We start from the raw sequence: 17,540 nt of genomic DNA on the forward strand, positions 1-17,540 counted from the left end.
CTCTCTGTTTTTAGGGGCCAAATCGCTTCTAGTTTGCTCTGTTTTTTTTTGTTAATTCTTTCCAATGTGTCAAGTAATTATCTTTTTGTTTTTCCTCAATGATTTGGTTGGGTCTAATTGTGCTGCTGTCCTGGGGCTCTGTTTGGTGTTTGTCCAACAGAGCCCCAGGACCAGCCTGCTTCTCCAGGTTCATCTCTCTGTAGGTGATGGCTTGTTTATGGAAAGTTTGGCTCCATCTAGTAGGCAATACCAACATGACCACACCACTACGCCCTACATAATGCGTGACGTCATTAGAAAGCGCCCTACAACGGCTATTAGCGTTATTTTTTTATTTACCTCAAGCTGCGTCCCGCAATGGAAGTAAACAGGGACGAAGCAGAGCGTTGCATTGACATTGCAACTGCTGCATTAACAAACAATCAAACAGAGAAGGCCGTTAGATTTCTAGAAAAGGCACAGAAACTTTTTCCGACGGATAAGGCGAGAGGTAAGAGACGGCCGCTTGAGAAGCGACATGAATGTCAGCTAGCATCCAGGGTATATTTTTTCCTGGGAAATTGAGGGCCCGCTATAGTTGCGTTAATACGTTACCCTTCTCACTGCTAAAGCTAGCTAATTATCGCCGATTTTTCATATAAAACATCTAATCTGGCTCGATTTTGCATTGTCACTGTTGTAGTTGTAGTATACACAGTCCGTTTAATTCTGCTGGTTATATTAGCTAGCTAGCGAGCTACCTAACGTTAAACTGTGGAGTCAGTACATTCAGTTGCACCCAATCTCATGTTGCTAGCTAAATACAAACGGTGCAGCTGCATAGCTAGCGGTCTTTGACGTTGTTACTTCGAATAACTCACTCCATGTGCTTCTGACTGTACAAGAGGGAGATGTCATCAGAGATTTGCCCCCAATGGGCCTGTTCAGTGGAGACGTTTCTGGGGGAAACTACGATACTCAAATGTTCTTCTAAATGTTACTCTATCTGTATTTCCAGCACTGCTGGACTTGATTGCAAGAAATGGTTTCACCCCTGGTCATGACAACCAGTCAGGATCCAGTGATGGCACTGGGCCAAGGCAGCGAAGACCTGGGGAGGAGGACCAAGGAGAGAAGGCCTCGCAGACAGCCAAATCCTACACCTCAGATCAACTGGACGCTGTCAAGAAGTAGGATGCATGGAATTTACTATCATTGCAATTATTATCATATAAAATGTAATTGCAAGGAAAGTGAAGGAAAAGGATACTTAGTTGCACAACTGAATACATTCAACCAAAATGTATCTCCCGCATTTAACCCAACCCCTCTGAATCAGAGAGGTGCATTTAACCCAACCCCTCTGAATCAGAGAGGTGCATTTAACCCAACCCCTCTGAATCAGAGAGGTGTGAGGGGTTGCCTTAATCGACATCCATGTCATCGGTGCCCGGGGAGCAGTTGTTGGGGGTTAAATGCGAAAGGTCGCTGGCTCGGATTCAAACAGAGTTTTTATTCAACGCTCTTACCCGTTAGGCTACCTGTCGCCCAATGTTCATGCTGAGCTGGGACCACACATGTATTTATTTTTGTAGTTGTTGATAAACCATCTGCTAAATGGCATGTTATATTGAAACTGCTTCTAAAACATTAACATCAAACATATGTTTAACTCCCACTTTCCACATTGAATCTTCCCTATCGGAAAATGAAAATATCTTGAAACAATTGAGTGTTTTGTCTTTATAGTTTTCTTCTGTCTTTACAAATAAAACAGTGTAAAGACTTCTATGAGATTCTCGGAGTGAAGAAAGATGCGTCTGAGATGATCTCAAAAAGTCATATAGAAAATTAGCGCTGAAATTCCATCCCGACAAAAACCACGCACCGGTGCCACTGAGGCATTTAAAGGTACGCCCCAAACAGACTTCTTTTCTTCATTATTTAATGCGATAACCATTCAAAGGAGACGGCTTGCCGGACACAGATTAAGCCTAGTCCTGGACTAAAACGTGTTCAACTGAGAATGCTTTCTAGTCTAATCAGTGTCCAGGAAACCGCTCCAATGAATTGTATATCATTTAATGTCATTTGAAGGTACCCAAAAAGGTGTTTGTTTTCCCCCAGCTATTGGAAATGCCTATTCCTGTTTGAGTAATGCTGACAAGAGGAAACAGTATGACCAGTGTGGTGAGGAGAGAAGAGCATCCGTCAAGACAGGCCAGACCAACGGAGACTTCCAGGCTGATATTTCACCTGAGGACCTCTTCAATATGTTCTTCGGAGGGGTTTTCCAGCAAGTGAGTGACACAACACACACACACACAGTCATTAGAAACCATTGCATCGACATATTTTCCTGACACCTCCACTGCTAATATCTATTGGTTGTCTGTTTGCTTCTCAAGGCAATGTTCATGTATACAGAAATGGGCGTTATCAGAGGCCAGCGGGACAACAGGGACAACAGAGAGAGGTATGCCAGTGGTTTTTTATGGATTGCACATTTCCAGTTCAGGTTATTAAGTAGATAAATTTAGCCATTTTTCTAATGGTTTTCTAATGTACGTTAGTTAGCCTGCTGTACAGCAGGGGGAGTCCTTGTTGTTTTTGCACTGCAAACTGAGAATGGTCTACTTGGATAGAACTGTATTGTTACACTACGTGACCAAAAGTATGTGGACACCTGCTTGTCCAACATCTCATCCAAAATCATGGGCATTAAATATGGAGTTGGTCCCCCCTTTGCTGCTATAACAGCCTCCATTCTTCTGGGAAGGCTTTCCACTAGATGTAGGAACATTTCTGCGTGACTTGCTTCCATTCAGCCACAAGAACATTAGTGAGGTCAGGCACTGATGTTGGGCGATTAGTTCTGGCTCGCAGTCGGCGTTCCAATTCATCCCAAAGGTTTTTGATGGAATCAGGGCTCAGTGCAGGCCAGTCAAGTTCCTCCACACCGATCTCGACAAACAATTTCTGTATGGATCTCGCTTTGTGCACAGGGGCATTGTCATGCTGAAACAGGAATGGCCTTCCCAAACTGTTGCCACAAAGTTGGAAGCACAGAATCGTCTAGAATGTCATTGTATGCTGTAGCATTAAGATTTCCCTTCACTGGAACTAAGGGGCCCGAACCATGAAAAACAGCCCCAGACCATTATTCCTCCTCCACCAAACTTTACAGCTGGAACTATGCATTGGGGGAGGTAGCATTTTCCTGGCATCTGCCAACACCAGATTCGTCTGACGGACTGCCAGAAGGTGAAGTGTGATTCATCACTTCAGAGAACGTGTTTCCACTGCTCCAGAGCCCAATGGCGGTGAGCTTTACTCCACTCCAGCTGACACTTGGCATTGCGCATGGTGATCTTAGGCTTGTGTGTGGCTGCTCGGCCAGGGAAATCCATTTCATGAAGCTCCTGACAAACAGTTCTTGTGCTGACGTTGCTTCCCGAGGCAGTTTTGAACATGGTAGTGAGTGTTGCAACCGAGGACAGACAATTTTTATGCTCTATGGGCTACATCGCTCGGCGGTCCTGTTCTGTGAGCTTGTGTGGCCTACTACTTCATGGCTGAGCCGTTGTTGCTCCTAGACGTTTCCACTTCAATATAACAACACTTACAGTTGACCGGGGCAGCTCTAGCAGGGCAGACATTTGACGAACTGACTTGTTGGAGAGGTGGCATCCTATGACAGTGCCATGTTGAAAGTTACTGAGCTCTTCAGTAAGGCCGTTCTACTACCAATGTTTGTCTATGGAGATTGCATGGCGGTGTGCTCAATTTTATACACGTCAGCAACGGGTGTGGCTGAAATAGCCGAATTCGCTAATTTGAAAGTTTGTCCACATACTTTTGTACATATAGTGTATGTGAAATTAMCCTGTGCAAAGTGGATTGCTAGGCTTAAGACCGGTAGTTGGTTTTGCAGTGTTATCAGTTAACTCAAACAAACCTGTATAGTTTACCATGTCAGTTTGTCATTGTTGTGTCTAACAAACCTGTGTGTTGTGATTTTTCAGGGAGGCTTTGCGCTCTTTGTCCAGCTGCTGCCCATCGTCATCCTGGTGGTTGTGTCAGCTCTCAGTCAGATGATGGTCTCCACTGCCCCCTACAGCCTCAGCTTCAGGCCGTGAGTCTAACCCCTGACRTCCCCCRACCTGGATAATRACCTKATGGAGTAGCCTGGTCTTTATTTATTTATTTCACCTTTATATAACCAGGTAGGTCAGTTGAGAARAACTTCTCATTTACAACTGCGACCTGGCCCAGATAAAGCAAAGCAGTGCTACAAAAACAACAACACAGAGTTACACGTGGGATAAACAAACGTACAGTCAATAACYCAATAGAAAAATCTATATACAGTGTGTGCAAATGTAGAAGATTAGAGAGGTAAGGCAATAAATAGGCCATAGAGGCAAAATAATTACAATTTAGCATCAACACTGGAGTGATATATTTGCAGATGATGTGCAAGTAGAGATTACCTGGGTGCCATAGATCCAAGAAAGAAATAAAACAACCTACAACGCGCTGCGTGATGTCGCAATCAGGGATTGTGTGTATAGCCGTCGTTGACATCTACAGCATGTTGTCCTAGGTTCTATCTATAGGTTAGCGATGTGATCTGTAATGCTGCTCTGAACAGCTGATGCTTAAATGGAGAGTGAGATATGAGTCTCCAGCTTCAGGATTTTTGCAATTCTTGCCATCATTGGCAGCAGAGAACGGAAGAAAGCGCCAACAAAGTAAGTGTTGCTTTGGGATGACCAGGAAATTATACCTGCTGGAGCGGCGTTTGCTACGGGTGGTGTTGTTATGGGGACCGGAGCTAATAAAGCGGACCTTTTACCTAGCAAAAAAGACTTATAGATGACTCTTGGAGCAGTGGGTTGCGACGAATATGTAGCAAGAAGGCCAGCCAACGAGCATACAGCTCACAGTGTGGTAGTATATTGGGGCTTTGGTGATAAAACGGATGGCAACTGTGAACTGACTACATCAGTTTGCTGAGAGAGTGTTTGGATGCTAATTTGTAAATGACCACGCGCAAGTCGTGGAATCGGTAGGATAGTCTTACGAGGGTATGTTTACAGCATGAGGGAGGAGGTTTGTTGCAAAATAGTGAAGCCGATTCTAGATTTAATTTGTGGATTGATGATGCTTGAGTGAGCGGAAGGAAGTTTACAGTCTAACCAGACACCTAGGTATTTGTGTTGTTCCACATAATTCTAAGTCGAAACCTACAGAGTAGAGGTCGACGATGATGATTTCAATACCGATACCCTGATTATTGAGGACAAAAAAAAGTAGTTATAGTATATATATCATACACACACACATCATTTTGTAATAATGACACAATACTTGAATGAACAATGAACACTTTTATTTTACTTAATATAATAATAAAAAAATAAAATAAATGTAATTTAGTCTCAAAACATGAAAATTATTAAAACAACACCAGCTTCATTCTTTCCAATATCCCAGTTAAGAAGTTTTAGGTTGTAGTGCAGAAAGCAGAGCTTGTCTGCATGGTCCCTGTCAGTTCTGCTCCTCCGTGAAACACAGACCTATTTGAAGTAGATCAAGACATTCTCTATGGAAGACATGAACGGTAAATAAACAAGTTCAGCCGCAGTTATTACATGATATAATAACGCGAACTATTTCTCTAAACCATATACCTTTGACTAATCCGGAAAACTATCACCTCGAAAACAAAACGTTTATCCGTTCCGTATTTTATCTAAACGGTGGCATCCATGAGTCTAAATATTCCTGTTACATTGCACACCTCAATGTTATGTCATAATTACGTTATAATTACGTTTGGCAAATTAGTTCGCAAGAGCCAGGCGGCCCAAACTGTTGCATATACCCTGACTCTGCGTGCAGTGAAACGCAAGAGAAATGACACAATTTCACCTGGTTAATATTGCTGCTAACCTGGATTTCTTTTAGCTAATATGCAGGTTAAAAATATATACTTGGTATTGATTTTTAAGAAAGGCGTTGATGTTTATGGTTAAGTACACATTGGAGCAATGACAGTCTATTGAGTAGTTTTTTCTAAGATTAATTTAATGCTAGCTAGCAACTTACATAGCTTACTGCATTCGCGTAACAGGCAGGCTCCTCGTGAGTGCAATATAATCAGGTGTTAAGCATTGGACTAGTTAACTGTAAGTTGCAAGATTGGATCCCCCGAGCTGACAAGGTTAAAAATCTGTCGTTCTGCCCTGAACGAGGCAGAACGTTCCTAGGCCGTCATTGAAAATAAATGTGTTCTTAACTGACTTGCCTAGTTAAATAAAAGATCAAATAAAGTGAAATTAATATATAATTATATATATAAATATATATATAAAATAAAGGTGTAATTATATATATAGAACCAATGAACACTTTTAAAAAGTGTTCATTGTTCATTCAGTATTGTTGCAATTTCATTATTACAAAAATGTGTGTGTGGATATATATTACACCTTTATTTTTAATAAAAAAATACCGATTTCCGATTGTTATGAAACTTGAAATCGGCCTAATTAATCGGCCATTCTGATTAATCTGTCGACCCTAGTCCAGAGTAGTGATCTAGGCAGGCGTTGCGGGCAGAAATCGGTTGAAGAGCATGCATTTAGTTTTACTAGCATTTAAAAGCAGTTGGAGTCCATTGAAGGAGGATTGTATGGCATTGAAGCTCGTTTGGAGGTTTGTCCCACCTGACCAACATCCAGTGATGATGGTAGCGTCCCACCTGACCAACATCCAGTTATGATGGTAGCGTCCCACCTGACCAACATCCAAATTCAAACTACAGAATTGTAAATATTTAACATTCTTGAAAATACACATGCAATATGTCAAAATAAAGCTTAACTTCTTGTTAATCCAGCCGCGGTGTCAGATTTCAAAAAGGCTTTACGGCGAAGCAAACCATGCGATTATCTGAGGACAACACCCCACCATACAAATGCATAACAATCATTTTGAACCAGGCAGGTGGTGACACAAAAGTCAGAAATAACTATATAATTCATGCCTTTGAAGATCTTCTTCTGTTGGCATTGCAATATGTCCCATAAACATCACAAATGGTCCTTTTGTTCGATAAACTCCTTTTTTATATCCCCAAAATGTCAATTTATTTGGCGCATTTGATTCAGAAAAACACCGGTTCCAACTCGCCCAACATGACTACAAGTTACCTGTAAACTTTGTCCAAACATTTCAAACAACTTTCCTAATCCATCCTTAGGTATCCTAAAATGTAAATAATCGATAAAATGTAAGATGGAATATACTGTGTTCAATAGCGGATAAAATCAAAGTGGAGCGAGTACAGGTCGCGCGCCCCGAACAAAAGAGGCCACTTGGCTTGACTCTCATTCTGAATAGCCGTACTTCTTCATTTCTCAAAGGAAAAACATCAACCAATTTCTAAAGACTGTTGACATCTAGTGGAAGCCATAGGAACTGCAACCAGGTGCCTCATAAATCTAGTTTACCATAGAAAACGAATTGAAAACACAGTGAACTCAACAACAACAAAAATTCCTGGATGGTTTGTCCTCAGGGTTTCGCCTGCCAAATAAGTTCTGTTATACTCACAGGCATAATTTTAACCGTTTTAGAAACTTTAGAGTGTTCTATCCAAATATATGCATATCCTAGCTTCTGGGCCTGAGTAGCAGGCAGTTTACTTTGGGCACGCTTTTCATCCGGACGTCAAAATACCGCCCCCTATCCCAAAGAAGTTAACAGTGTCCAAAGAAGGGCCTGATGTATACAGAATGGTGTCGTCTGCGTAGAGGTGGATCAGAGACTCACCAACAGCAAGAGTGACATCATTGATATATACAGAAAAAAGATTCGGCCCGAGAATTGAACCCTGTGGCACCCCCATAGAGACTGCCAGAGGTCCGGACAACAGGCCCTCCGATTTGACACACTGAACTCTGTCTGAGAAGTAGTTGGTGAACCAGGTGAGACAATCATTTGAGAAACCAAGGCTATTGCGTCTGCTGAAAAGAATGAGGTGATTTGACAGTCGAAAGCCTTGGCCAGGTCGATGAAGATGGCTGCACAGTACTGTCTTTTATCGATGGCGGTTATGATATCGTTTAGGACCTTGAGCGTGGCTGAGGTGCACCAATGACCAGCTCGAAAACCAGATTGCATAGTGGAGAAGGTACGGTGGGATTCTAAATGGTCGGTGATCTGTTTGTTAACTTGGCTTTCGAAGATTTTAGAAAGGCAGAGCAGGATGGATATAGGTCTATAACCGTTTGGGTCTAGAGTGTCTCCCCTTTTGAAGAGGGGGATGACCCCGACAGCTTTTCAATAGTTGGGAATCTCAGACGATACGAGAGGTTGAACAGACTGGTAAAAGGGGTTGCAACAATTTCGGCAGCTAATTTTAGAGAGGGTCCAGATTGTCTAGCCCGGCTGATTTGTAGGAATCTAGATTTTGCAGCGTTTTCAGAACATCAGCTGTCTGGATTTGGGTGAAGGAGAAGCGGGGGCGGACTTGGGCAAGTTGCTGCAGGGAGTGCAGAGCTGTTGGCCGGGGTAGGGGTAGCCAGGTGGAAAGCATGGCCAGCCGTAGAAAAATGCTCATTGAAATGATCGATTACCGTACATTTATCGGTGGTGACAGTGTTTCCTAGCCTCAGTGCAGTGGGCAGCTGGGAGGAGGTGCTTTTATTCTCCATGTACTTCACAATGTCCCAGGGCCAGCCTACCGGGTCTTTACCACGGGCCAGCCATACCCGGGTCTTTACCACGGGCCAAAGAGCCCCTGCTGACGACTACTTTCCTACTTTGCTGCAGGTTGCAAATTTTCTGCTTGAAAAAGCTAGCCTTAGCTTTCCTGACTGACTGCGTGTATTGGTTCCTGACTTCCTGAACAATTGCATATCGTGGGGACTATTCGATGCTAATGCAGAACGCCACATGATGTTTTTTGGCTGGTCAAGGGCAGTCAGGTCTGGAGTGAACCAAGGGCTATATCTGTTCTTAGTTCAATTTTTTTTTTAATGGGGCATGCTTATTTTAGATGGTGAGGAAAATAGTTTTAAAAGAGCAACCAGGCATCCTCTACTGACGGGATGAGGTCAATATCCTTCCAGGATACCCGGGCCAGGTTGATTAGAAAGGCCTGCTCGCTGAAGTGTTTTAGGGAGCACCCTATTCCTATATTAGTGCATTATCCCTATGGGTTCTGTTCAATGGTAGGACACTAAATAGGGACTAGGGTGTCATTTGGACACCACCTGGTAGTCTTTAGGGAGGTCACAGGTCATAGATTGACTTTAGGGGAAAGTAGTCGTCAGCAGGGGCTCTTTGGCCCGTGGTAAAGACCCGGGTATGGCTGGCCCGTGGTAAAGACCCGGGTATGGCTGGCCCTTGGTTAAGACCCGGGTATGGCTGGCCCGTGGTAAAGACCCGGGTATGGCTGGCCGTGGTAAAGACCCGGGTATGGCTGGCCCGTGGTAAAGACCCGGGTATGGCTGGCCCGTGGTAAAGACCCGGGTATGGCTGGCCCGTGGTAAAGACCCGGCGATGGCTGGCCCGTGGTAAAGACCGGCGATGGCTGGCCCGTGGTAAAGACCCGGCGATGGCCTGCCGTGGTTAAGACCGGCGATGGCTGGCCCTTGGTTAAGACCCGGCGATGGTGGCCCGTGGTAAAGACCCGGCGTGGCTGGCCCGTGGTAAAGACCGCGGTATGGCTGGCCCGTGGTTAAGACCCGGGTATGGCTGGCCCGTGGTTAAGACCCGGCGATGGCTGGCCCGTGGTTAAGACCCGGGTATGGCTGGCCCGTGGTTAAGACCCGGGTATGGCTGGCCCGTGGTTAAGCCCGGCGATGGCTGGCCCTTGTTAAGACCCGGCGATGGCTGGCCCTTGGTTAAGACCCGGCGATGGCTGGCCCGTGGTAAAAGACCCGGCGATGGCTGGCCCGTGGTAAAGACCCGGCGATGGCTGGCCCGTGGTAAAGCCCGGGTATGGCTGGCCCGTGGTAAAGACCCGGCGATGGCTGGCCCGTGGTAAAGACCCGGCGATGGCTGGCCCGTGGTAAAGACCCGGCGATGGCTGTCCGTGGTTAAGACCCGGCAATGGCTGGCCCTTGGTTAAGACCCGGCGATGGCTGGCCCGTGGTAAAGACCCGGCGATGGCTGGCCCGTGGTAAAGACCCGGGTATGGCTTGGCCCGTGGTTAAGACCCGGTATGGCTGGCCCGTGGTTAAGACCCGGCGATGGCTGGCCCGTGGTTAAGACCCGGGTATGGCTGGCCCGTGGTAAAGACCCGGGTATGGCTGGCCTGTCTTAAAGACCCGGCGATGGCTGGCCCGTGGTAAAGACCCGGCGATGGCTGGCCCTTGGTTAAGACCCGGCGATGGCTGGCCCGTGGTAAAAGACCCCGGCGATGGCTGGCCCGTGGTAAGACCCGGGTATGGCTGGCCCGTGGTTAAGACCCGGGTATGGCTGGCCCGTGGTTAAGACCCGGCGATGGCTGGCCCGTGGTTAAGACCCGGGTATGGCTGGCCCGTGGTAGAACCCGGTGACCTCGGCCGTGGAACGGAGCTGGCGCGTGGTAAGGACCCGGCGATGGCTGGCCCGTGGTAAAGACCCGGCGATGGCTGGCCGTGGTCTCAAGACCCGGCGATGGCTGCGTAGGCTTGGGCAGTATACCAGGGTATTTAGAAAAAGCACAGTATGGTTTTTCAATACCGTCAAAACTATTTATTTGTAATTTCTCAATAAATGTGAATATTTGTCACTACTTTTTAAATGAATACCTGCAGTCAACTTGTGCAATAAGGGAAAGTGTGATACCTAGTCAGTTGTACATCTGAATGTATTCAACTGAAATGTGTCATTCTTATTCAACCCAACCCCTCGAATCAGAGAGGTGCGGGGCGCTGCCTTAATCAACATCCACGTCATCGCGCCCAGGGAACAGTGGGTTTAACTGTCTTGTTCAGGGGAACAGTGGGTTTAACTGTCTTGCTCAGGAGCAGAACGACAGATTTTTACCTTGTCAACTCTGGGATTCGATCCAGAACCTTTCGGTTACTGGCCCAACGCACCTAACCACCAGGCTATCACCACCAATACCCTACTCCTCTGTCTGTTTGTTATCACCACTGTTACTGTCGTGTGGGAGACTATAGTGACTGTGTCAGAGAGTAGTCCACTGTCATGTCCACGATAAAGGGATTGGGTTGCTGGGTTGGATCATGTGAAGCGCTTCACTGGGGTGGCAGGTAGCCTAGTGGTTAGAACGTTGGGCCAGTAACTGAAAGGTTGTTAGATTGAATCCCCGACCTGACAAGTAGTAAAAAATCTGTCATTCTGCCCCTGAACAAGGCAGTTAACCTACTGTTCCTAGGACGTCATTGTAAATAAGAAATTTGTTCTTAACTGACTTGCCTAGTTAAATAAAATTAAAATTCACTCACTTCTTTGTCTCTCTATATCGGTCTCTGTCTCTCTGTATCTATCTCCATCAAATTCAGGTCTATTGGACACACCCACAAGAGGTACACGGAGACCTTGAGGGTGCCGTACTATGTGGGAGACCACTTCTCCAGGGAGTACAACGGACTGAATCTGAAGACTGTGGAGAGGAGTGTGGAGGATGACTACATCTCCAACCTCAGAAACAACTGCTGGAAGGAGAAACAACAGAGTACGTTCACTTAATAGTATGAGAATAACATGGTCATTTAGCAGACGCTTCCATGGCTTCTAGAACGGTCAGCGTGGACTGTGACACCTGTTCAGTATGTTGGTCCGTGTGGGAATCGAACCCACAACCCCAGCATCATACTCTTAGAACTGCAACTGCTGGAAGCAGAAGTAGGTTGATGTTCTAACTAGCTCTTCTCCATTGACCTTTTTGTCTGTCTTTGGATGATGAAGTTCTATTGATTAATCAATATTCTCAAATTATCAATATTTTATTGGTCACGTACACGTGTTTAGCAGATGTTATTGCGGATTTAGTGAAATGCTTGTGTTTCTAGCTCCAACAGTGCAGTAATATCTAACAATTTCACAACAATACACACCATACACACAAATCTAAAGGAATGGAATTAAGAATATATAAATATATGGACGAGCAATGTCAGAGCGACATAGAATAAGATATAGTAGAATAGGATAGAATACAGTATATACAAATGAGATGAGTAGTGCAAAATATGTAAACATTATTAAAGTGGCCAGTGTTCCATTATTAAAGTGGCCAGTGATTTCAAGTCTATGTATATAGGGCAACAGCCTCTAATGTGCTAGTGATGGCTATTTAACAGTCTGATGGCCTTGAGATAGAAGCTGTTTTTCAGTCTCTCGGTCCCAGCTTTGATGCACCTGTACTGACCTCACCTTCTGGATGATAACGGGGTGAACAGGCAYTGGCTCGGATGGTTGTTGTCCTTGATGATCTTTTTGGCCTTCCTGTGACATCGGGTGGTGCAGGTGTCCTGGAGGGCAGTTAGTTTGCCCCCGGTGATGCGTTGTGCAGACCGCACCACCCTCTGGAGAGCCCTGCGGTCAGTTCCACGTGGCAACGCTACTTTAAAATGGATGTATACTGGAGGGGTGTTTAATGATTTAGTTTGGAGGCTTCAGGTGTTCTGATCCGAACTAAACCGGTTGTGTCCTGTTTGTTTGGCTGTTTCAAACAGACAGTTTGCTATAACGTAAGATGGATAACACAGTACCAGAAAGTGATATCCTCTGTGAAGAAATAGCACTACTTCACATGCAGAGGAGGCTGGTGATGGGAGGACGGCTCATAATAATGGCTGAAATACAGTGAATGGAATGTAGGGACCTAAAAAATATATATATTTTTTGCCTGATTCAGTTTTTTCCATTTTGTTTTCCCAGGTTTCAATTTCCCAGTTTAATGTTTTTGCTCTCAATCACTTTAAAAAAATGTAACATCCAAATTCAGTTATTTTCTAAGTCCACAACAATGCTTAAACCACACCAGGAGAACACTTTTGAGGTCTGGGAAAAATGTGATCCATTTTTGGGTGTAGTTACCATTTTAATTCCAGTGTAGATCTTGAAAGAGGCTGTTTGTTTTAGAGATGTTTTTGTAAAACAAAATACCCACAATAATCGTCATCATCATCATCATATCGTTCTGCCAAGTAAGCATAGTCTACTTTGTAGTTAACATTTAATTTGAGAAGGATTTTGGATGTGGAAAGCCTTTCCCATGTCCAGAAAGATAGCATCACCGCTAACGGCGACACAAAGTGGTAGACACCCGCACCACACATAACAGACGGGGAATTCTCATTGGCTCTTCAGAAAGTTGCAGGAAATACCCATCACTGATTCATTCTGTTCAAGTCTTATGATAAACTTCATTTTCAATTAATTTAGTTGATTCCCTATTAAGTTCATTACATTGTTGAATTCCGTTTTAATGTCTGGATTCCGTGATTCCGTCCTCATTCTCAACATGGCGGATTTTCTCTGACCCTAGGAATGGTACAATTCCATTTATTCTGTTCCAGACATTACTATGAGCCTGTCCTCCTATTTAAAGTGCCAGCCACCGCTGTTTACATGGCAAGGGAAAAGCACATGGCAGTTTTACATTACAACACATTATCATTCAGATGATTGGTTTTCTGGGCAGGATACTCTTTTTAGCCTTTCTATTGTACTTCCTGTTATCTTATGTAACTTGTATTGTATTGGACGCCCAAGTAGGTGTTTGTCTTAGGCTACATCACAATTCTYTTCCCTTCTCCCAAGGTGTACACTTGCTCACTTTCTTGCATGGATTTAACAATAGTGGAAACTCACTCCAGACAATGCTTACAACAATCATATGCTTTTAAATCCATGACAAGGAGTGCAGACTTCTGGGAAATATTGGAGAATTGGGGACTGAGCCATTGTACTTTGTTGTTGTGTTCCAGAGGAGGGRCTGCTGTATCGAGCTCGCTATTTTGGAGACAATGAGTTGTACCAGAGGGCTCAGAAGATGGGGACACCGAGCTGCTCCAGGCTGTCTGACATCTCTGTTTCCTTAGGTGGTTAAATATAAAGGAAGGCTGTTGATCGCCACACTGATAGGTAAGAGCTCACCACTAAAACAACCTAAATGGCACCCTATTCCCTATATAGTGCACTACTTTTGACCAGGGCCCATAGGACACTATATAGGGAATAGGGTGCCATTATGGACTCAGTCAGGCACAGTCTCTGTCTCTATATAAGGCTCCATTGTTGTAGTGTACCTATTGGGTTAGTTATGAAGTCCTACTGAACTATGTACAGTGGCAAGAAAAAGTATGTAAACCCTTTGGAAATACCTGGATTTCTGCATAAATTGGTCATAAAATTAGATCTGATCTTCAACTAGGTCACAGAAATAGACAAACACGGTCTGCTTAAACTTATAACACACTAACAATTATATGTTTTCATGTCTTTATTGAACACACCGTGTAAACATTCACAGTGCAGGGTGGGAAAAAGTATGTGAACCCTTGGATTTAATAACTGCTTGACCCTCCTTTGGCAGCAATAACCTCAACCAAATGTTTTCTGTAGTTGCAGATCAGACCTGCACAACGGTCAGGAGGAATTTTGGACCATTCCTCTTCACAAAACTGTTTCAGTTCAGCAATATTCTTAGGATGTCTGAACCGCTCTCTTGAGGTCATGCCACCGCATTTTAAATCGGGTCGAGGTCAGGACTTTGACTGGGCCACTCCAGAAGGCGTATTTTCTTCTGTTGAAGCCATTCTGTTGTTGATTTACTTCTGTGTTTTGGGTCGTTGTCCTGTTGCATCATCATCTTCTGTTGAGCTTCAATTGGCGGACAGATAACATTCTCCTGCAAAATGTCTTGATAAACTTGGGAATTCATTTTTCCGTCGTTGATAGCAAGCTGTCCGGGCCCTGAGGCAGCAAAGCAGCCCCAAACCATGATGCTCCCTCCACCATACTTTACAGTTGGGATGAGGTTTTGATGTTGGTGTGCTGTGCCTTTTCTTCTCCACACATAGTGTTGTGTGTTCCTTCCAGACAACTCAACTGTAGTTTCATCTGTCCACAGAATATATTTCCTGTAGCGCTGTGGAACATCCAGGTGCAATTATGCCAACTTCAGACGTGCAGTAATGTTTTTATTGGACAGCAGTGGCTTCTTCCGTGGTGTCCTCCCATGAACATCATTTCTTGTTTAGTGGTTTTACGTATCGTAGACTCGTCAACAGAGATGTTAGCATGTTCCAGAGATTTCTGTTAAATCTTTTAGCTGACCTCTAGGATTCTTCTTACCTCTCATTGAGCGTTCTGCGCTGTGCTCTTGCAGTCATCTTTGCAGGACGGCCACTCCTAGGAGAGTAGAAACAGTGCTGAACTTTCTCCATTTATAGAACATTTTGTCTTACCGTGACATCAAGGCTTTAGAAGATACTTTTGTAACCCTTTCTAGCTTTATGCAAGTCAACAATTCTTAATCTTAGGTCTTCTGAGATCTCTTTTGTTCGAGACATGGTTCACATCAGGGCAATGCTTCTTGTGAATAGCAAACTCAATTTTGTGAGTTTTTTATACGGCAAGTGTAACGGATGTGAAATGGCTAGCTAGTTAGTTAGCGGTTGGTACGGCTAATAGCCTTTCAAATCGGTTACGTCACTTGCTCTGAGACCTTGAAGTAGGGTTTCCCTTGCTCTGCACGTGCCGCGGCTTTTGTGGAGCGATGGGTAACGATGCTTCGTGGGTGACTGTTGTTGATGTGTGCAGAAGGTCCCTGGTTCGCCGCCGTGTCGGGGCGAGGGGCGGTCTAAAGTTATACTGTTACACAAGGCAGCTCTAACCAACATCTCTAATCTCATCTCATTGGTTGGACTCCAGGTTAGCTGACCCTGACTCCAGTTACTTTTTGGAGAAGTCATTAGCCTTGGGGTTCACATACTTTTTCAACCTATACTGTGATTGTTTAAATGATGTATTCAATATAGACAAGAAAAATACAATTTGTGTTATTAGTTTAAGCAGCTGTTTTTGTCTATTGTTGTGACTTAGATGAAGATCAGATCAAATTTGATGACCATTTTTTGAGAAATCCAGGTAATTTCAAAGGGTTCACATACTTTTTCTTGCCACTATGTTACGAAGGCCGACTAACTATGTAAGTTATGAGTCCCATGAACAGAGTGCACATGTTGAAACTGAATTGTCTTTGCTCTCTCTTTTAGGTAGTTATCCGAAACCGCAAAAACAATTTTATTGCCTGTAAATACGTACGCTTTTCAACATTCGGGACTGTGACTTCACTGCACACCAAACTCGGACAGATCTCCTTGAGTTGGAGATCTCGTATGGCGAAGAAGAAGAGAATGACCTAAAGTCTTGTTGAGGAAGAATGAATACCCTCTTTGTTGATGATCATGGTGATGTGTCATGAAGTGACTGTGCTCTGTTACAAGCTGACTGTTTTACAAATGCACTGTTAGGGACTCCTGCTTTTTACCCTCTTACGTCCTAAATGGCACACTATTCTATATAGTGCACTATTTTTTTTTTTACCTGGGCCCATAGGGCTTCTGGTCAGTGCAGCATATAGAGAATAGTGTGCTATTTGGGAGGCACCTCAAGTCAGATGATGTAAGGCGGCGTTAAATCAGGAAATACTCAGATCAGAAGTGGTTCATTATACATGTCCTCCTTTAGCAATTGATACTTCCGAGATATTCATCTTTTATTTCAATATGGCGAAAACATTGAAGAATGGTTAAGACCAATTGAAGCTGATGGCAGTTGAGTTTCCTGATTTATACTTTATATGTAAATTATGATTTTTACTATGCAGGGATTATATTTATATATTCTCCTATCAGAGTCAGTAAGGTAAACATACACCTCTCAAGACATGTACTGAGCAATTTTGATTTTGCAGACCTATGTATTTACAATGAGTGAACCCAGTGAATGAGAAAGTAATTTATTTATTGTTGGAATTCTAAAATATCAAATGTTTTTATTCAAGATTTTCTTCATTAGAACACAGCGTCTATCTAATAAAGTAGGTCTTGCTCACGATGACACGTCCATATTATGTTTTTACTCAAACAGGGAAAATAAACATTCTACGTGCCCCATCTGTCATTCTTCCTCTCTCTCTCTGTGTGTGTGTGTGTGTGTGAGGGAGGGGGGAGTTGGACAAGTGCCCAGACCAGTGAGTGCATTACTCATCAAAAAATTGGCTTGTACAACAGTGACTAGCTGCAGCAAAGACGTGAAGATGTGCACGTTTTCTACCAAATCAGATGTGCTGTTGTGTTTCCCAGGGACGGCTTCATTCCACAACGCTTCAGTATGTACGTGACAAAATTACAATATGTATTTTAAAACCACAAGCAAATCAGTGGTGAGGAACTAGAAGTAATAACAATGAACATCTACCCTGGGGCTGGTTGGCACTATCTCACTGATWCGCTACAGTTTTCTTTARATACTTGTCTCAGTACTTCACTGCCCCTTTCAGAACAAAGCCCACTAGA

At 44.0% G+C, this 17,540-nt stretch overlaps 1 protein-coding gene across 1 annotated transcript; it reads left to right on the forward strand.

Annotated features, from left to right (window-relative positions):
• Nucleotides 1–291: 291 nt before the first annotated feature.
• Nucleotides 292–16,903, forward strand: dnajb12b (DnaJ heat shock protein family (Hsp40) member B12b). The gene is given in 11 exon segments (XM_070440922.1): nt 292–490; nt 998–1,169; nt 1,729–1,799; nt 1,802–1,867; nt 1,870–1,890; nt 2,107–2,283; nt 2,388–2,455; nt 4,005–4,114; nt 11,511–11,683; nt 13,944–14,100; nt 16,236–16,903. Coding segments are annotated over 10 exon segments (1,113 nt in total). The 5' UTR covers nt 292–357; the 3' UTR covers nt 14,066–14,100; nt 16,236–16,903.
• The last annotated feature ends 637 nt before the right edge of the window (nt 16,904–17,540 follow it).

This window comes from Salvelinus sp. IW2-2015, unplaced genomic scaffold (genome assembly GCF_002910315.2).
Source record: "Salvelinus sp. IW2-2015 unplaced genomic scaffold, ASM291031v2 Un_scaffold3180, whole genome shotgun sequence".
NCBI classification, from domain to species: domain Eukaryota; kingdom Metazoa; phylum Chordata; class Actinopteri; order Salmoniformes; family Salmonidae; genus Salvelinus; species Salvelinus sp. IW2-2015.